Genomic DNA, 21,911 nt, shown 5'->3' with positions numbered 1-21,911 from the left:
CAGCAACTTAGCATTACCAAACGGGCAGACCAAGAGCCTCTGTCTAACACCCACTCTCTTTCCATCCCTTCTTTCTTTTTTTATTTCCGTCTCTACTTTCTAATTCTCCCTTTTCACCTTGCAGTTCCCTGAAGTAAAGGGCTGACTGGGGAAGAGGAGGCACGGACCTGTGTCTTGCTGACTCTCACACTTCCACAGTTACTCCTTTCAGTCATCGTTTGCTCCCTTTAATAGGTGTTTTTAATGACTCTATGTTTGCACCACTGCATTCTTTATGGTGATGGTTTCCTTGGAGAATAGGTCCTTTTCTGCCTTGTGCCATCTCCACAATCAAAATAGAATCACTATCAGTACTCATTTTTAAAGCATCAATTTATGGCTGATAGTCTGGAATATGTGGAAGTAAAGGGATACGTAATATGGCAAAGGGAGCAAATCTGCAAGGGAAACAATTTGAGACCAACAGAAAGCAACAGAAAAATCAACCTGTGAATGGTGTGCTGGGATTAGAATAAACTGAAGTTGGGTAAACACAGGGCAAGGCGGCCATTTCAGGGTAAAAGTTTGCTGTCCACCCAGCTCTTAGATGCCAGTGGGCCCCAGCATGAGTCCTCCCTTCCAACCCAATGTGTATGCCTAACCCCCTCCCCAGGGCCATCTATTCTTCTTGAATTTTCCCACAAAGAACTCGACGTCATGCCCCTGACATCTGCTGAGAACCCCAAAGTTGCCTGCTCCACTAGCTTCCCGCGGGCTGACCGGATGTCCAGCGACAGTCCAGTGACAACCCACAGACACATTCCCCCAGATCCGGGAGCTGGCTCTTAATTTCAACACCACTGTTACTGCGGGCACCTACTCCAATCACCCTATCATACCACACATCCAGCAGGCACTCTGGAGCCCTGAGAGGCCCTCATTATGGAAGTGGCAGGAAGAATAGGGTGGTCCTATTGTAGGAGCAGACCCAGAACATAGGAGAATCACAGATTTAAGACAGATTCTAGACCACTGCATTTGAAGGCTCCACACCAGGATCACGGGGAAAAAGGAGTCTTCAGTGTGTTACCAAAACTATTGGGCAAGACTTAGTGAATAATGAGATACTGGAGAAGGAGGAAAGTGAAGAAAATTATCTTCAGCATTGAGTGACATGGTGGAGAAGCACAATTCAGGAGACCTAGCCAACAAGGACATGCAGGAGAGTGATCCCAGAACACAATGTTTTACACACACACACACACACACACACACACACACACACACACACACATACAAACGTCAGCACCCTCCAGCGAGGGTATGGGCAGGGACTATAAGTTGATATTCATCCCAGAAATATGTGATCAAGGAAGATGGTTGCAAAAAAGAATTCAACAGTTAGGGGACAGCACAGTCAAGGGAAGAGCTTGATGTGTCCATTTTTATAGAAACCTCCTTTTTCCCATAGGAAGACTAACGGAAAGAACCTCATGGAGACAGTGAATGTGGATACAGGAAAAGCCAGGATACAGAGCACAGATAGCAAGAACAATTCCAAACAGGAGGGAAACACCTTTGGGTGACAAAGACATGGAGGCAGAGCCCCTGCATTCTGCCAGGACAGGCAAAGTGGGCCCATGTGCTGTCTTTGGAGGGAAACAAAATCTGAGTTCAACAACCACCAGGAAAGATGGGAAGTGAGAATGGAGTCCTTGAGGAGAGGGAATGTTCTGGGTGGTGAAGACAATGAAGATTAAATAATAAAGTTATCTCCGGGCGACGTTCTGTAGTTGGAGACCATTGTCTTCCGGTGGGTAGGCTTGCTTGTGGCAGTTTGACCAACCTCTTTGTGAAGGAAAGCAAAAGCTAAATATAACCATAATATGGAAGGGTCTCCTTTTCACAAAAATGTCCTGCACCTGACACAGTACTAAAAACCATGGACTCTAACCTAAAGTCCCATGATATCTGTAAAAATCCATGGGTGTGCTCATCATTTACACACACAGTCTGTCTTCTTGTTCACCTGACCATTCTCTTTTCTGCTTTTCTCCCTCCATTGCACCTGAAAAGAACATGTATGGAAGCGTCTGATAAGTTTGGCGGCTCTGGAAATACCTGGGGAATCAGCACATGTTGCCTGCAAGCCCTCTTAGAGACTCTGAACCTAAGGTGATTGCCACTGCAAGGATGACAGGCTCCATCTGGGGACTCAAATGTCCTTAGTGGGCCCACGTTTACTGAGCATAAGTGTAAGAAGAGCAGAAGTAAACAATTTCGTGTTTTTGCACAGTACAAACTGGTATAGATCTGCTTTTTAATTAAACATTGTAAAATATCCAAGTACCTCAAGTATTTAAAGGATCAAAACTCCTGTTTCTTATAACAATTTTACCATTTTTTGCTATTTTAGCCTCCCCACCCACCACCCACCCCGCATTAGCTCCCTTAAGTCTTTTCCACGCCTTCTAGTCCTATTCATTTTCCTCCCAAAGTGCTTTTCGGGTACCAGTAATGGCTGAGTACAGCTCCCAGCTCCTTCCCTTCCTTCATCCCACCATCACTGCAGCTGGCCCACCTGTGTCTGCCACACTCATTCTCACATTCCTTCACCCACCCGCCCATTTGCTAACTCACTTTGGACTCAAATCAATCACTCCTTCTTCCTGAGTTTCTGCAGTAACTTTTTGTGGCCCTGAAGGCTCGTCAGTATTTCAAATCTGAAATGATATAGGCAAAGTTTGGATAGTGTGCTAAAATGGAGAAACATAGAAAAGCCCAGGTTGTCATTGCTTTGATATATGATGTGGGGCCCTTCGCTTACTTATGAAAACAGTTGTATGCTAGTGAAGCCACCTCTTAAATCCAAAGTATTTAGAATGAAAGAGACAGCATATGCTAGTCAACCCAGAACAGTTGAACTGAAGGACAGCACAGGAGTAATTATTAAGTGATAGTAGTTACTTTGAGAATTAAAAAGGAAAAGCTCATTACCCTGCCTCTTTTCAACTCATTCCAGTGTTTACCTACAGAGGTAAGGTGTTTTGATAAGCCTGGAATTTAAAAATCTACACATATCAAACAGAAATATGTGATCACACTTATATGTGGAATCTACACAACAAAATGAATGAACAAACAAAACACAAATAGACTAAGAGATACCGATGGGAGAGAGGTTGGCGGGGGGGGGGGGGGCTGGGTGAAAAAGGTGAAGGGATTAAGAAGTACAAATGGCAGTTACAAAATAGTCACGGGGATGTAAAGTACAGCACAGGGAATATAGTCAATAATATTGTAATAATTATGTTTGGTGTCAGGTGGATACCAGGCTATTTGGGGGGATCACTGCATAAATTATATAAATGTCTAACTACTATGCTGTACACATGACACTAATCTGAAATAATAGTGACTGTCAACTGTAACTGAAAAAATAAATAACTTTAAAAAAATCTATACATATAGTCTATCTTGGACTAACCTGTTAGAATAAGCGTAAAATAGGTATAGCCCTTCACTCTGAAGCATCAAACTAGTGTTTTGCCATCTGTGTTCCCCAAATCAGTCTCTACACTCCACTTTTCTACCATCTCAACAGGTTCCACTGTCCATGTCATGGAATTCTGCCTTTTACATTTCAGGGTTTTGCTGTGATTGCTGTTGTTTTCATGATTTCCACTGAAATGTAGGTAGACCACCAAAAATCTCCACAGAAGTGCAATCTAGAAATGCTTATGCTGATCTGATAATAGACACAGAGACAGGTCCAGTAATAAGTGAGACTGATTTGTGAGCCCTTCCTCTGGGTAAGTGACAGTTGCTATTAATACTGTAGCATAAGCAGATTCTGATTTTTCTGTTTGCACATTATTGCATAATCAAGTTTAGTCTTGGGCAAAGGTTGGCATATCAGGAAATTGGATGTCAATTAATAGATGCATGCTTTCCTGTCAGCCTTTGTTCAACAAATTTCATTCTGCTTTCCTTTGAAGGATGTTAGAGAAGAAAATCCTTAATTTCTCAAAGGAGAAAATTTGGGCCAAACTGACACTGGAGGTCTCCAAATTTTGGATTCAAAATCCCAGAAAGATAAATGGAGAGAGAAACAGGCAGGTAAGACCCTTGTTTCTTATCTCGTAAGGTAGAGAACAATGTCATTCAGGTGGGCAGCTGACAGCTGAGGGAGGACAGCTGCCCCTTTCTTTGACTTTTTCTCCATAACACCAGAATCTCTGTCTGCACGCTGACAGAGAAAAGTTGGCTGTGGTTTGTCATGCTAATTCAGTCACACTTGGGACGAAGTGTCTCCCCTTTGAAGAATATATATGTGGGGTTACCATTGCAGACAAATTGTTTCTTGCAAAGTGCTACATTAAGAAATTACTTATCTACTCTTTTGAGACTGTGCTATAAATTCCCCTCACCAGACATTACCATGCATTAATAGCAGGACTTCACCTACAGTGGAAAAACATGAGCTAAACACTTTGAAAATTGTTAATATTAATTTTTTTGGTCATTGCTGACATTCAAGTTTGAATCACAATATACATTTTGATCTATTTAATCCTAAATAGGTACTTTCCTAATTATTTAAGAATTGGCACATCCACATTTTTCCTCTTCCAGAAAAATATTAGACAATTTTACGTATCTAAATTTGTAATCTCTAGTACAGACAAGCCCAAGTCTTCAGCCCGATATCCACACAGGTTTACAGGCTCAGGTTTTATGAATAAGAAATTTGTTTTAAATGAGACTAGGACTCAAGAAAGAAGTAGAACATGGAAAATCTATTGTTTGTAGGGATGTTGCAATATGAAAATTCTACCTTTCAGGGCCAAGCTTACAATTATTTTCATTAAATGCTGGCATATCGTCCCAAACGGGCTGAATGTTAACAGTACAGATGACTGTGACTAAGCATCTGCTCTCTTCCTTTTGGACTGGATTATGAACTCAAACAATATGAAAATTATATTACTGAAATACCACAGAGGAGTCAAAAATGGCACATGAATGAAATACATGTAGAATTTTTTAAAAATCCAAATATGGACAATTTGGTACCCAGTGCATTAATTGCCATTTCCGGACTGAGTTACTTTTCTTAGGTGATAACACAAAGGTTATGCTTTGGAAACAGGTCAACAGTCCCCTAGCGTTTTCACTCCTAAATTAATCATTCTAAATTCAGACCAAAAACATGAACACCACTATGTCTGAGACCTGAAAATTAATGAGCATGGATGCAGATTTCAAACCCCACTTTCTTATGCACAAAATGGCCTAGGCTCATAGCACACGGCCTAGGTAGTTTTAGAAACAGTGGTTCCCGGCTTTCCTACTGAGGACCATGGTATCTGAATGACTTGTCAAATTCTGTACAAACCCTTCCCTGGGATCTGACAAACCACATTTCCACCACCGAGGGCAATCCTGCAAGTTAGACCCCTATGGTCTCCAAAGGCGAAACAGCTGGATTGTTGAGGAAATCACCTAGCTAATTAAAATTCCAAAACTTTTACAATAATTAAATAAAATCTCAGGCTGCAAGAGTCACTTTTCCATCAACAAAGTAAGATAAGCTTTGAAGCCATACAGTGTAATGCCAAACAAAGCAAGGCATGGGAAAAAGCACATGTAGATAGAGTTCCAAAACAAGAACCTTTTTTTTCAAACCAGCTTTCTATGCTTCTAAATGCCAAAAACGAATAACCAAGCAAACAAACAAAACCTGTGAGCCCTACAATCAATGAACATCCTTGAATTTCTCTGCATTTCTGGGTCTACTTTGATCTAATGGCCCATCACCACCAGCCCTTTATGGTCCCTGAGCCAAGCCCAGACCTCCAGGGAGGCCTCCACAGCGCTGCTTGAGCAAAATTGCCCTCTGATGACATCCCTGTGGCTTATGGGACAGCCCAGAAAATGCATCTGCCCTCTGGGCTATTGTCACTAACCATTCATGAGGTCTCCATAGAACATAGAGAGGCAGTCATAAGGGGAATTTTAGAGATGACTTGCTGGAGGGGATTGTACACATATTTATTGCTAGAATCTTTCATCCAAAGAGAATCTTATTTTACATGTAAGTATGAATAACAAATTATATTACATACTAAGTTATGTTGCATATTATATATAGTATCTATAGAATCTCATCATACATAATGTATAGTGCAGATTCTAATAAATATCTGTGTACACGTTATAAGATACTCAAAGACAGAAGTCAACCCACCCTAGTAGAGTAGGCCTGCTCCCCCTACTATAGCCCCAACAAGGAATCTCCTTCCAAGACCACCTTCTAGAAACACTGGTCAAGCCCTATAGACTCAAGAAGCCATATTTTGTTCGCAAACTTGATGTGCTGGGCCACACTGAAGATCATTCTGTTTCAATGGGTCAGCCCCACATTCCCAAAACTGTTCAGAAAACTTTGTGATGAAGTGTTAATAAAGTCCTCCATCCTCCACAAAGAAAAAAAAAATCCCCAAACATATTTTTTAAGTACTGAATTCTTCACCCCTTTTCATGAAAATTTGCAAAATCATTAGCATATGAAAGGACCTGACAATTCCTGCAAAAACAAAACAAAACCCAAAACCCATTTTACATTTTTAACATAATTTCCAATATTATTTGAGCAGAAACAATTTGATTGTGGGACACACGTGTATACACACATACAACGTTCTCTCAAGCAACAATTGTTTTAGTCCATGCCACAAGAAATGACATCCTCCTGGGAGATTCTGGTGCTGAGGGCCAAAACAAAGATTCAGAAATGAAGACTCATTCAATGTCACGAATGTACCCTTAGACCAATGAGTTATCTGTAGAATGTTTAACAGTATATAGAGGAATATAGCACATTCTATCCCAGTCCTCATACACACAAACATTTATTCCCAAACTTTTTCTAGTATCTTTGGAAATACATCAATGGTGGGAAATTTTGCTTGGAGGGCACTTAGCTATGTCAACCCCTGTGCTAACTCCAACACCACACTAGAGTTCTTGGCCTGTACTTTTAGAGCCACTGGTCTAGGCCATAGGAATGTCACTGCTGTCCAGAATTCAGATTTTTTCCTGTGACAAGTTCACAGGAATTCTCATAGTTAATTTTGTGGTTATTAAAGCTATGGTTAATTTTATGTGCTAGACGAACACCTAAATAACGAAATCTCTTCAATCAAACTAATAGAAGGTTCAGCTTTTCCACAAGGGTCATTTGCTGCCCAAATTCATTTAACAAATATTTACCAAGTATATTCTGCGTGGCAGGCACTGAGCCCAGGGACCACACTAGTCAACGTCAACCTGCTACATGCTCTTGGATGGATATTCAGAGTCAGCATGATTGGAAAAAACAAAATCAATGATATTACAGTAAACGACCCAAATTGCTGTTTCTTTTAAAGCAATTTTTGGTTTGCATAGTCTCTCTCTCTCTCTCTCTCTCTCTCTCTCTCTCTCTCAAACACACACACACACACACACACACACACCATGTAATGATGGGTGGCTCATAAAACCTCATCCTTCTACTCATCAAAGTTACCAATTATAAAATCTCATTCAAAATATTAAATTGTAAAAGAACAGTGATGTGCTGTTGAACCAAGTAACAAACATTTTATACATACGTATTAAACACAATCAGGGTTATATAGCTTTAAACCAGTAGATTTTGTTATCCTTTAAGGTTAATTGAAAAACAAATACATTTCATGTCATGAATCATAGCATGTCGATTTAGCAAATACTTTACATAAGAAGAAATCTTTCATTATAGAATTGGGTTAAAATATGATGATATATTAGTCTATAGAATCAATATCCTGTTTCAGATCGAATGGAAAAGCACAAATTAGGGAATGTAAAGAGTTTTCATATGTTCATACATTGAATTTATTCCTAGTCATCTGAAATGTTCATTCCATACATGCTAAGGTTTTCGTTAATTATATAATGCTTCTGTGTGCTACTTAAGTTTGATGGAGAAATGCAAAGAGAGATATGTAAGGGCCACTGCTTCCGAATGGGTTCTATTTCTTGATGCGACCTCCTGGTAAGTGAGGAAAAGGGGAGCTCTACATGCCCAGCCACAGAGACCGGGCTAGAGCTCGGGCTTGAATTCATGGTACTGAGCACATTGCCAAGAGATGACACCCATCTTAGTCCTCATCTTCCAAATATTGCAGCCAGAGAATCTTCATAGCTGGCATGAATGACCCAGAAGTAAACTGTGCTGGAAAGCTAGCAAACGAATGAAAACGACTGCAGCTCACGGCTCTGCTGAGTGGCCACCGGAATGGGAAGACACAGTCCAATGAATCCTTGTGTGAAAACAGCAATTTACCTTCTCTGTCGTGTAAAAAATCTCACTCCACAGATCCTTCACAAGCACACAAAACTCCGAGTGTAAAAGGCCATGTGACTGGTGGTTAGGACACTGGCACTAGCCCCTACACAGGCTGCACTAGGCAGCCACTGCGGCCTTCACTCTCTGCTTTGAAATCAACATGGATGCTCTCCAGGGAAGGAGATAACCGCTGTGGAATACTTGAGAGCTGGTGGTAATATATTGGGTACAATTATACAAATTCTGGTCAAATGAAGTCCCCTAAAGTAAAACCTGTATATGCCACATTTAGCCTGTTAAAGGTTCTTCTTGGTCATGAGCCCAAACTCTGGGTCATAAAAACATTTCGTTGGAAAGTTACGTATCTATTTATTCATGCACTTATATATTTATTCATTTATTCATCTTTTATTCTCATATTTTCTTTCAACAAAATATCTAATAGGTGCCTATCAGGTTGTCGGGTGTCAGGCGCTATGCAAGGAATGGTCAGACACAGCTCTGCTCAGGGAGAGAAAGGCGGAGAAAGACTTTCGGCAAATCAGCATGCCTACTCATCTTTAACACAGGAGCATCATCAGGGAAGACTAAGAGTTCACAGAAAAGTGAAATGGGAGGAACTACTTCAGACAGCGATGGAGGTCACGGAAGAAGGTAATACCTGGGAGCCCCTCAGGGAACGCTTTTTGGCTGTTCTGCAGTATAAAATGAGGCAGAAAGGACAGACACACAGGACCAAGTCCCAGCTTTGCCTTGTCGTGATCGATGCTGTTTTCTCAGCTGAAAAATGGAGATGAGGTCCACACCTGTACGGTCCTTCACCAGGTCCATCTTCAGGTGTGATGACCCACGATGACAAAACACCTGAAGCATTTCATAAACTGCAAAATGACATAAAACTGTTCGTCACCATGCCCCTAAGTTATACCTCAACATGTATTATGAAATAATTTAAGAGATTCCAGGTGGTTAGTAGGCCTTACAATGCAGTGACAATATACATGCCACACACAGAACCCACACCAAGAAGAAGGGTTCTGCTTCCAATGGAAGGGGACGAGAGCTATCACAGGCTTCAGACTGTGCAAAACCAAATGCTGAACCCAAAGCGCTTTACTTAGAAAAATCAGGAAGGTTTCTAGACTTAAATAAGCAGATTGGCACCAATTCAAACCAAATACCGACTCCTATGTGCAACACACCATACGATCCCTGAGCCCGGCACTGACTGAAAGTAGACGGTGGCTTACCACAGGACAGTGCATATAAAATCCATCTTTGAAGAGATGCAGCAACCTAAGCTTTACAACGTCCCCGAGGGGAAAGACAAAAAGCATTCTGCTTGCACTCTCCATACCATTCCTTCTAACATTAAATACAAACCTCCCTTCATAAAGAGCATATTATGTAAGGTATTATTCTCATCCATCTTTGAAGTTCATTATCTGCTTTCTTATCAGTGCCCCAGTACTGATGTATGATTATAACTTATGCATGAAACATGCTGCCAGTGAAAAGTAATGTGCTCAATAACCAGCCTTACCTCTGAAACACGGGAACCTGGAACACACTTCATGGACTGTACCCCGGGAGTGCCTTCCACATAAGCAGTTTTCCAACCCCAACTGGGTCACAGAGACTTTTTCCTTTCTGCTGAGTCATCCCCCAGCTTACTTTGTAACATGAGCATTAGCATGTACCCAACCTTTAAAATGAAAACAACAACCCATATGCGAACTCTAAATAGGGCCCCTGCCTCTCTTGAAGAAACCAGTGAAGGATAGCTTTCTAGCACGCGTTCGTGTGGCTGTGATTGTGTGGGCGTCTTTCCCGTGGTTTTCTCTGCATTGCTGAGTGATCTGTGGTATCACTCTGGAATCAAGTCTGTGGGCATGCCACCAGGCATCTGGGGAGCCTGAGACGGAATGACTGAGGGGTAAGTGACTTGCCTGAGTCTCCATGTCCCATAGACTTGCAAATAGAACCTGGAACTCCCAAAGCCATTAGCTCTTGTCAGCACACACATTAGGAGACTCCTGGGGTTGAGCTCTTCCCAAGAACCTACTTAGCAGGGTGAATGGTAAAGCAACCTCTAGACTCTGAATGGTGGGGAAGGGGTTCGATTAGCATAAGTGTGGTCAAAAAAGGCCTAAAACCTGAATTCTCCAGACCACTGATCCCAGCAGACGCTAGCCAAGATCACCCTTCTTTCTTCCCCATTCTTCTGAAAAGGGGAAAGACAAAGTCTTAGTATAAGTGTGTGTATGGGTGGGGGTGGGGGGCAGGGGGTTTGTGCATGAGTAGGACTGTACCCACTTTTAAGTGATGCAGCTCCAAAGCTGCTTCTTGAGATGTGCATGTTCTTACGTACTGTACTTATTTTACACCTAGACATTTAAAAAAGTGGATTTTATAACAAGAAAATGCAACAAATGAGAAAGGGATACCATCGAATTAGCATAATGGACACAACTATATCTCCTAATAACTAAGGATACATGTTATAGGAACTCATAAATAAAAAAAAGACAGTAATTTATGTGTATATCCATGAAGTCAGAAAAAAATAATCCTGTAGTTACATTTTCATTAGGATTGAGTTAATTGTAATGTACTAGTTAGGTGTAAAGTAATAAAGTGCAAGTTAAACCACAGAAGTTAGTGTTACTATTAGTAGAGTTTGAATCTAGTTTTATTTGGTGTCCTCAATACTTTAGTCAATTAAGTAAAAATTATGTGTAGTTTCTGCTTTGAATTAACAAATCAAACAATGCTTATTTTAATAATTCAAATTAAAAAAGAATTCTTATGACTACTTTAAAATGCTATTTTTATTCTTTATATATTTTAAAGAATTGTAGAACTGCTTTATTCTCTCTCAGTAAAAATAGCATTTTTAAATTAAAATTTTTAAATTATTTTATGTTTTTAATATTTCTTACGTTTCCTATATTTTCAATAGTTTCCCACCATTTAGTCATCGCTCCGTTTATCTACTTAACACATTTATTATACACTAGGACAAGTGTTTAGCACCAGAATTATAACTCATGCATATAAAAAATTTTCAGTAGACAGTGTTTTTTCACATCTCATTTAAAGAAATATATAGACTAAATCTCAATAATTACTTAACCATGCATAATTTAAAAAGATTATCTGAAATTTTAAAACAACCACTAAGAGAAACAAGGGAAATTATGTAAAACAAAATGGAGTTTGTTTGACTGCTGTCAAGTCAGGTAATTTTAAAAAAAGAGGGCATGATAAAGAAAAATTGAAAGATTAAGAAAAACAGTAATGCAGACTATCTCCATTATTCATGAAACAAATTACAGCAAAGTAATGTTAAATATTAAAATACTCAAATCCATTCTTAGGTTGTTTTACAAAACAGCAAAATGTGTCACAAATACACAGGTAGATGCATGATGTATCTATTTATTTGTTTATTTGCGGTCGGAGGCATTCCTGGGAGGCATTACCTCTGTGCAGCATCAGTAGATAAAGATTGTGCTTTATAATTGTTTAAGGTGCCGCGCAATATGTTATTATTCTCTACCATCACCCCCAAAATGCTCATGAATAAACACAGGTGTCCCACCTTGAGATGTACATGTTTTACGTAAACTTATTTAAAACATTAGTGAGTTTTCATTTCACTAAATGTATGTTTTCAAAAATATATCTATGAAAACCTGAGAAGAAAATTGTAAGGAAGGACGGTCCATGATCATGTACCCTCAATTTTCTTGTAAACTTCACTTGTCTACCTCAATATTACTCTACCTAAATTTACATTTTGGCCAAAATATTCATCTTAATCCACAACTCAAATCGTGTCAATCTTCTGCTTCAAAACATTTACAGGCTCCTTATTTCTTGAAAATTAACATCTGAAATCCTTGGCATAACCATGAAGGGCCCAGGTGAACAGGAGGTCTGTCCTACCCTTCCACTTTCATCTTCTGAGTCTCCCCTTCACCATCTCCCATCCTGCTTATCTGTGCATCCACGTTTTTGCCATTTTCTTTCCTAACCCGGAACATTCTCGCCATCTATGCCAGTCACAAGCCACTGACAATTCTATTCCTCCTACTCACCCAACTGAAATAAAATTTCTTTCATGAAGATTTCCATGTTGGAAGTAATCTCTCTCACTGTCTCTCTCCATCTCCCTCTCTCTCTCTTGCTCTCTCTCGCTCTCCCCCCTCCCTCCCTCCCTCTCTCTCTCTCTCTCTCTCCCCCCATCATCTCTCTCTTTCTTTCTCTCTCTCTCACCCTCGGGCTATCTCTCCCCCCTCCCCTCTCTCTCCCCTCTCTCCCCTCCTCCTCCCTCCCTCTCCTCTTCCTTCCCTCCTTCCTCCCCTCTCTCCTCTGTGTGCCCCTTCCTTTTGTTCCTCTAATGGACCTTACCACATCCTACTTTGGGGTGACAACCATTTGACACATCTCATCCATGAGCTCCCACACCCTTAAAGCAAGACCATTTCTTACTGAGTCTCATAACCTAACAGTGTTTAGTTTTGTGTGACTAGAAAGGTGAGCAAGGGAGCTCAGCAATACAGCTTCTTGTTTTTAAACAAGATAATCGAGTGATGACTCTAAACTTACGCTCACATATTCTCTTTTCTTTTCCTAAATATAGAGGGAAAATATCATAATAGGTCAAATGTCATAGTTATGATCATGAGAGAATATGTTAAGGGAAATCAGATTGGGCCAGTCCACTTATAGCAGAGATTTCAAATGCCTGTCAGTCACATCTGCAATGGCCTTTGATCTTCCATCCTAACTACTCCCAATTTTTGTTTACAATAAATTTATGCTTCAAGAGCCACAAAAATTACCATCATGAAAATGAAAAAAAAAAAAGAAAGAAAGAAAAAAGAAGCATACCAGCATACTATGGCTATGTTATGCATAACTCTTGATTTTGGGATATGTATTTAAATTAAAAATTAGTCAGTATAATGGCTTGCATCTTCAATTTGTCTTTTTATTGTTGGGGTCAGAGAAAATTGGGACCCCTCAATTCATAATGCATGAATTAGGCAGCTACTGATGAACTTTTTAAAGGTACCAGGTATCCACATGATCTATCCTGCTGGATAACTTAAGTTTCAAAATTAACTCAGAGAAAATGTGCAATGGTCTGCAGCAACACCGCGGTGTAGAGTTCTTTCATCTGACACCCAATATAATAATTTTAACACGATAACCCCCTAAATATTCAACGAACTTTCTTATCACATTGTCTTGTCTAGAGAATGTGAAGTCCCCACTTGAGAAAAATCACAGATTACAGAGAGTAAATCCTACATGTATAACTTATTCCCTTACAGTCATAAAGCATACCTTCCAGACAGAATTGTTTTTACAAAATTACACAAAAAAGTAAATTACATGTAATGTTAATTTTTAATGTAATGTATGCAAACTCATTCCTTCTGTGTTTCTTGCTAACACTTTTGTTATTATAACACCTTTTATATAAATGACCTAAGTGAAAGAAAGGTATAATTTTTTTTTCAAGTAGCACATTATAATTTAAAAATATTTAGGTTCAGAGTGAAAAATTGATAAAAAAATAGTTTTGTGTGCGCAAAGATTGCTTCGTACAAAACCCACAGTAAGTTATGTTTTTAAATATATCTTGCCAAACAATCTATTTAAATAATAGTTTTAGTGTATTGATTAATGTCCGTATTTCTATAATTTATTGTACTGTTTCTCGAGATACCGTCCACAAGTTTTAAATGCAGAGACCCCAGAGCTGCACTGCACTCCAGCTGGCTCCGAATCACCTGGAGTGAGAACCGGGGAGTGTGCATTTAAACCGAGTTTGCTCACGTGACTGTGATGTACTCCAGACGAGAAATGTACCTGAAACCACGCTTCATCACATTTTCAATAGCGTATGTTCGAAAGGAAAGTTGCCAAATGATTTCTTCCCGGAAAAATATGGTTTCCAAACGCTCATTCTTACAATTTCCGAAGTGTCCACTCAACGGAAAATTAAACCTCTCTCCAAATCGCATAGTATTCCAATTCCGTTAACAAATGAAAGGGGTCATGTTTCTCTGTTATACCCTGTCGTCCTGAGCAAAAGCAGTGACACCCACATCGCACATTGGCACAGGGACCTCCGCTTTCCACAGGTCAGATATTGAATCCCGTCAGCGTCCACCAGTCCTAAGTGACACTGGGCTTACTAGCCCTGGAGTCCGGCAGAGCGGTCCCTTCCGAGAGCCCGCCGGCGCGGCGCAGGCCCCCGGGTCTCAGAGCCACCCTGGCCGCCAGCACCTCGGACAGCGACTGGGGGTGCTGGGCTCCGGGTTTCATAGCCTACCAGCCTGCCCTGCGAAAAGCCGCCGAAACCAAGGAAACCGACGCGCGACACTCTGATATACACAGACCACCGCCCTCGCCCTCTCCAGCTGCCAGCATCTCTTTCCAAAAGACAACAAAGAAACCTTAAAGCCCTCTTACCTAGAATCTGAGCCTCCCCCACAGCTCACCTCTCCCGGGTTCCCCAGCGCCTGTTGCTAAGGAGGCAGCCCGCACTCGGGAAGCCTCGGGACCAGGAGAGAGAGCGCTGGAGAAGCCCGTAGCGCCAGGCCGAGTGCTAGGCCAGCCCAGGACCCTTCCCTTCCGCAGGAAGGGTGCGCCCTCTGCACGGCTGTGTGCCCACGACGCCCCCCGCACAGCCGGGCCGGTGCAGGGAGCCGCGGGAGGAGCAGGCCGGCGTCCCGGAGCGCCGCTCGGCCCGGCAGAGAAGGCCTCTGGCCCAGCCCTGTGGACGCTGTGGGCCGGGACAGCGGGACAGGGGTCGGGGACAGCCCTGGCGAGGGCGGCACTCACCATGTTGACTTCGGAAACCATGTCTATGCTGGCGAGGTCGATGTTCATCCCCACGCAGACCGGGGGACCTGCGGGAAGCGCACGACACGGGGATCAGCTGGCTGGCACGGCGTGCGGGGGCTCTGAGGTTGCAGGGCGCAGGAGAAGTGCCCCCCACCCGCTCGCCGCCTCCCTCCGCCACCCAGGCCGCCAGCGCCGAGAGTCGCGCTTCCCGCAGCGGCCGCGCGCACCCCACTCACCCCCGAAGTCCGGTCTTAGGCGGATGTCGTAGCCTTTCAACAGCTTGTCCACCGTCTCCTTCACAAAGGACATGTTCCCGGGGTCGTTCACGCTGGGGGAGGAACAGGGGCACAGAGAGCTGGGTCAGGCGGCGGCTCGCCCGCCAGCACCCGCGCGCTTCCCGTCACCCCACCGCGACCCTACCTCTGGGCGCAGCACACCACCGCCACCAGCACTGGGGCGGAGAAGAAGCCGAAAAGCCTTCCTCCCGCAAAGCCCCACATCCCTCCGCCGCGCCCCGGCACCGGGGAGGGGGCGCCCCGCCGCCGTCGCGACCCGCAGCCGGGGCTGCTCCTGCTGCTGCCTCCGCCGCGCTGGCCCCGAGCGGAGGAGGGCGCAGGGGGAGGGGCGGGAGGGGGAGGAGCGGCGGGTGGAAGGGGGAGGGGGGAAGGCAGGGCGAGCTGAGGCGGAACCGCCCTCCCTGAGCTCCCTCCCGCCCCAGCGGCTGCGGAGCCGACCTGGAGCCCGGCCGGGAGCCTGCCGCCAAGCCAGCTCCTCTGGGCTCCTGCGACTGGGCGACGCGGGCAGCGGCGGCGAGGGAAACGCTCTCTGCCCCCCCGCCCCCGGGCCCGACCCCCGCCCGCTGCAGCGCAGGCCAGAGCCTCTGACCGCGGAACTCTGCGCGGCAGGCCCCGGGAAGCCCCCGCCTCACCTGCGGGGCTCAGAGCCTCGGATCCGCAGGGCCCAGCAGAGCCAGGAGGCCAGCAGGAGAGCCCGGAGCCCCCAGCACATGGCGCCGCTCTTCCGACCTAACCTGTCCCCCGCAGTCACGGCAAATTCCAATGGCAAAGCGGGGATCCCCGCCCCTACCCCCACCCACGGGCTTTCCCGCCCGACCCATCAGCCAGCCCCTAGCATGGCGGCCCAATTAATTATTTATGCAACATAAGACCATTTTTAAAAATCTGTGTCTTAAACTATGCCTCTCACCCTTATCCTGGACATTTCACGTGATCACTGTCCCCCGCAAACCCCCCCCCCCCGCTCACATACATTTATATGAATGGTAAAGAGAGGCCTGAATGTGCGCACTTTATTATCAGTAAGCTGGGGTCCGAATCAGACGTGGACGCCCTGGGCTGTCACTTCAGGGTTGGGAAAAGAACGTGCCTTTCCTGCAGCAGCCGGGAGCTGTTCGTGGTCCTTAAACAAGGCATGGAACCTCGTGTTTTTCTCTGTGACCGGCCCCCATCCTCTGGTTCTCATGAGAAGACCGCTGGCACGTTGGCCAAAACACAGACCGCTGTTTGTCCTCCCTAACCTGTATGTCACCACCGTGTGCCTAAGGGTGTCTGCTCTCCCATGGCCAGGAGTTGAATATTTTTCTTCAGTGAATAATCCTCAAAAAAGTTTCTCTGTGCCTCAGACTTCTCACAGTGCGGAAGGTGGTCACACAATTCTGCGTGTGGTCAACCAACACCACCTACAAGTCCAGTTCACTTTGTGCGCAGTGGACACCCTTGCGCCACTCCAGTACTTAATGAATGGTTAATAATGGATAACTGCTCCTCTGTATTCACTTATTTTTCTATAAAGCGTAAGGTTTTCTTTTCTATTGTCCAGGATTTATATAGGTAAATATCTAAATCTAGACCCTTATTCTCAAGCTGGCATGCTTCTGTGCATTAATTTTAAATAGAGTTGCATTTAAAAAAAATTAGCAATTTTATTTTTGGAACAGAAAAATGTAACCACAGAACCTGAAAGGTTGATAGGAAGATGGGTTAGGAGATATATATATAGCTCCCTAATTATTTTCTGGAAAAGTCTAGTCACAACTACCTTGTATTCGGTGTCCTATTAATATACAATGGAATTATCAGGAAAATGAGACCTGTATCGTCAGACCTTCCCCTCCACATTCATATTTCAGTCTATTTCTCCTACTTGCAGGAGCCTCTTTTAGACAAATGCTCTGCTGGGGATCACCGCCATACAAAGTAAACAATGAGTTTAAGGAGTTTGGGTAAAGCCAACAACGTAGCAAAAATTATTCCCCCTTCTACCGCTTGTGCATTCGAACACTTGCAACACACATTACAAGTGATATTACTTTCCAACCATGTACCACCTCAGATCTTGGCTACAACCAGCCTCTGAAGCTCTTGGCCTTATTTGTTATTATTATTTTTTTATCCCAGTTGTCACTTCAGCACTCAGTTCCCGGAGAGCTCTGATCAGCTTTACCTGGGAGCAAACCCACAACCTCCCGGTGTGTCCACATGGCTTGTCCCTCACCTCCCACCTTCAGGATTCTCAGTTGACAGTGAGGCCCAAGATGCCACAGAAACTGCTTGGTCCCCACATACAAGCATTCTGAAATTGCAGGAGCGTTAGGAAGCCGTGGCGTGGACCTTTGATGAATGGAAGATGCGAGCAGGTGGGTAATGACTCTCCTTTTGTTCCTCCTAGGAAGTGTCCTGAGCTGCATTTGCGGCTCCTGTTTTCTGTCTTCCATGTCTCAGCCCCCTTGTTTTCATCGGCGTTACACACTGAGTAAAGCAGTCCCACTTCCGTTTTGCTTTAGGATGTGTTTTCTGGGAAGCCAAGCTAAGCCATCAACCAACTGGCAAATCATTTATTTAAAGTGTCACCTAAAATGCAGTCTTTTTATAACACGAAGGCAAGATCAAAGAGAATCATGTGGTAAGTGTATGCTGGTGTAATCAAGATCCATGGGGTTGGGAGACTCACGATGGCCACTGCCCAGCTCGCACCTACATGAGCAGCAAGCAGCCCCTGGGCACCTCCTCTGTCAGCTGCCTCCCACTTAGACAGCCATCGTGTAAGGTTGGATGAGCATTGAACCCCAAGAACCCCCTTCCACTCTCTTGCTAGGATCCATTTACTAGATGACAGTGTAGTAACCAAATCAGCAGGAAATTATTAATTCAGCTCTTACTTGCAATTATTTTTCTACTGACAGAGAAAAAATGCTCCAGGGGTCCCACAAAGGGTAATTTTGTCAGAAGAAAAAGGAGATGAATGCCGTTTTGTTTGTAGTTTGTGGTTTTAAACAGGCTAGAATAATAGCTCGGAGTCCTTAAGGCAGGAAGAAGGCAAGGAAGGACGTAAGTGAAGAGATCACGTGGTCCCTTCACCTCGCCCATGTGTCGGCATCGTGACTGACCCAGGTGCCCTGCACCAAACTGTGTTTTGTTCAGTCACGTTGCCTCCTACTTACGGAGAATCAACTTATCTTTTTAACCAATATCAAAGTTTCTGACAACACATTTCAAAGCTCTTTAAAAATTAATCAATTTGAGTTATAACATATGAAATAAAATGTTAATTAGATAAGGCCTGAAAAATCTACATTTCATTACTCACCTCCCTCCCCCCTGCCCCCACCGAATTCCCTCTCAACCCTTTAATCAACATCCCATGCTCAGTTCCAAAGGAACACTGACCTAAGTTCTGTCATTATAGCTTTTTAATTTTTTTTTTTTTTTTTGCCTGTTCTAGCATTGCATATAAATGGAATGATGCAGTATATGTTAGTTTATGTCTGGCTTATTTCCTTTAGTATAATGTTTCTGACATCTATTCATGTGGTTGCAGATTGATAGCTTGTTTCGTTTTGCTGAGAGTGGTGTTCCACTGTTTCACTCTTCCACAATGTGTCTATTCATCTGTTCATGGACCTTTCCAGTTTGGGCTATTATGAATAAAAATTCATGTGCATTGAGGTCTTTGCATTTTCATATTCATTTTAGAATAAAAAACCATGTGAGTGGACATATGGTTTCATTTCTCTTGGGTAAATACCTAACAGTGAAATGGCTGAATCATGTGGTAAGTGCACATATAACTTTATAGGGTACTGCCAAAATATTTTCAATTTCCAAAAAACTGGAGGATTTTACATTTTACAAGCAATGCATGAGAACTGCAGCTACACCATACCCCTCCCTCCATCCTAGTGGGTATATAGTGGTATCTCATTGTGGTTTTAATTTGAGTTTTCCTGATGACATTTAAGTAAATATACATTTGATTTGCAAATTAGCCTCTCATATCTTCTTTTTGAATATATAAGATTTTTCCCATTCTAAACTGCATTTAGTCTTTTTTATTGAGCTGTAAGAGCTCTTTATATATTCTAGATATAGTTCTTTAACACATACAAGTAACGTGAATATTTTCTCCCACTCTATGGCCTGCTGTTTCATTTCTTTGATAGTGCCTTTCAAAGAAAAACAGGATTTAATTTAAATGAAGTTCAATTTATCAGCCTATTTCTTTTATGGTTCAGATTTAAACTATTTTACCTAAGAAATCTTAGTCTAATCAAAAGTTAAGATTTACTCTGCTTTCTTTAAAAGTTACCATTAACATTTAGATCTGTTGTACAGCTAATTTTTGTCAATGATGTGAGTAAGGGTTAAGTTTCTTTTTTTTCCATATGGATGTCCATTTTTTTCAGCATGATTTGTTGAAAATATTACTCCTTCCCCCATTGATTTACCCTTGCATTTTTGTTGAAAATCAATTGACCTTATATGTGTGGGTGCATTTTTGGATTCTGTATGCTCTGTTTCATTGACATAGACATGTATCCTTTCACCAATCCCATGCTGTTTGATTAATGTAACTGTAAAGTAAATATTGAAATCGGGCATCAAAGTTCATCCAAATTTGCTCTTCTTCTCAAAATTGTTTTGACTACTTGAGGTCTTTACATTTTCATATTCATTTTAGAATGATCTTTTAAATTTCTATACATAAACCACATGGGTATTTAATTTGTACTACATAAAATCTATAGATGAATTTAGGGAAAATTGACATCTTAATAATATTGAATCTCCCAATCTATGAAAACTCTATATCTCTCTATTTATTTAGGTCATCTTTAAATTTTCTAAAAATATTTTGTACTTGTCAGTGCAAAAAGCTTGCATCTGATTCATTAAATTTATCCCTATGTATTACATATTTTATGCAATTATAAATGGTATTTTAATAAATCAGTTTCCAATTGTTTGTTGATAGTATATAGAAATATAATTGATTTTTAAATATTGACATTGCTTCCTATTGCCTTGCTCAATATACTTATTTTTTAAAAGATTTTTATTAAAATATAGCTAACACACATTAAATTAGTTTTAGGGGTACAGCATAGTTATTCAGCATTTATGTACCTAAAGAAGTGATCACCACGATAAGTCCAGCAACCATCTGACACCATACCATGCTATCACAATATTATGGACTGTATCCCCCATACTGTACATTACATCCCCGTGACTTATTTATTTCATACCTGGAAATTTGGACCTCTTATTCCCCTTCACCCTTCCCCACTCTTTTTAATTTTTCAATTGCAGCTGACATTCAATATTATTTTATATTAATTTCAGGTGCACAGCATAGTGGTTAGACATTTATATGATTTAAGACGTGATCTCCCTGACTAATACTCACTTGGAACTATACATGATTATTACCATATCATTGACTATATTCCTTATGCTTTACTTTACATCCCCATGACTATTTTGTAACTATCAATTTGTACACCTTAATCCCTTCCCTTCACCTTTTTTACCCTGACCCCCAACTCTCTCCCATCTATCACTCCAAAAAAAAAATTGTCTGATACCATACGTAGTTATTACAATATTATTGACTATATTCCTTATGCTATACCCTACATCCCCATGACTACTGTGTAACAACCAATTTGTGCTTCTTAATCCCTTCCCCTTTTTTCACCCACACCAACAAACCCCTCCCATTTGGCAACCATCAAAATGTTTTCTATATCTATGAGTTTATTTCGGTTTTGTTTGTTAACTTTGTTCTTTAGATTCCATATATAAGTGAAATCACATTGCATCTGTCTTTCTTTGTCTGATACTCCACTCAGCACAATACCCTCCAGGTCCATCTATGTCACCTCAGATGGCAAGAACCCATTCCCTTCCATGACCGAGCAATATTCCATTGTATATATGTACCACCTTCTCTTTATCCATTCATCCATTGATGGACACTCAGGCTGCCTCCACATCTTGACCAATTGTAAACAATGCTGCAATGAACATGTAAATGCACAGATCCCCTCGAAGTAGTGTTTAGTTTCTTCCAGATAAATACCCTGAAGTGGGATTACTGGGTCCTTCTTTGTCTTCTGTTATAGCCTTTGTTTTAAAGTCTATTTTGTCTGGTATAAGTATTGCTACTACAGCTTTGTTTTGCTTTGCTTTGTTTTTGTTTCCATGTTCATGAAATATCTTTTTCTATCCTTTTACTTTCTGTCCGTGTCTGTTTCCAATCTGAAGTGAGTCTCTTGTAGGCAGCATATGTAAGGGTTTTGTTTTCTTATTCATTGAGACCTCCTATGTCTTTTGATTGGAACATTTAATCCATTTACATTTAAAGAAATTGTTGATAGATATGTAGT

At 42.0% G+C, this 21,911-nt stretch overlaps 1 protein-coding gene across 4 annotated transcripts in view; it reads right to left on the bottom strand.

Moving 5' to 3' along the window:
• The window catches only part of GABRB3 (gamma-aminobutyric acid type A receptor subunit beta3), a 167,170-nt gene extending 150,888 nt beyond the window's left edge, over nucleotides 1-16,282 (bottom strand). The window contains exons 1-3 of one of the 4 annotated variants that reach the window (XM_074317239.1): nucleotides 16,152-16,282; nucleotides 15,460-15,551; nucleotides 15,221-15,288 (exon numbers count right to left, since the gene is read on the bottom strand). In XM_074317239.1, coding sequence (XP_074173340.1) covers nucleotides 15,221-15,288; nucleotides 15,460-15,551; nucleotides 16,152-16,231 — 240 coding nt within the window. In that variant the 5' untranslated portion in view covers nucleotides 16,232-16,282. Of the gene's footprint in view, nucleotides 1-15,220; nucleotides 15,289-15,459; nucleotides 15,552-15,643; nucleotides 15,848-16,151 lie in introns of those variants that run through there. The other 3 variants (XM_074317238.1, XM_019753228.2, XM_074317237.1) reach the window with 3 other exon arrangements.
• Nucleotides 16,283-21,911: the final 5,629 nt, after the last annotated feature.

The sequence above is a fragment of the Rhinolophus sinicus genome, linkage group LG13 (assembly GCF_036562045.2).
Source record: "Rhinolophus sinicus isolate RSC01 linkage group LG13, ASM3656204v1, whole genome shotgun sequence".
Taxonomy (NCBI): Eukaryota; Metazoa; Chordata; class Mammalia; order Chiroptera; family Rhinolophidae; genus Rhinolophus; species Rhinolophus sinicus.
Note: the sequence above shows the minus strand (reverse complement) of the source record. Positions and strands in the feature narration are given on the sequence as shown.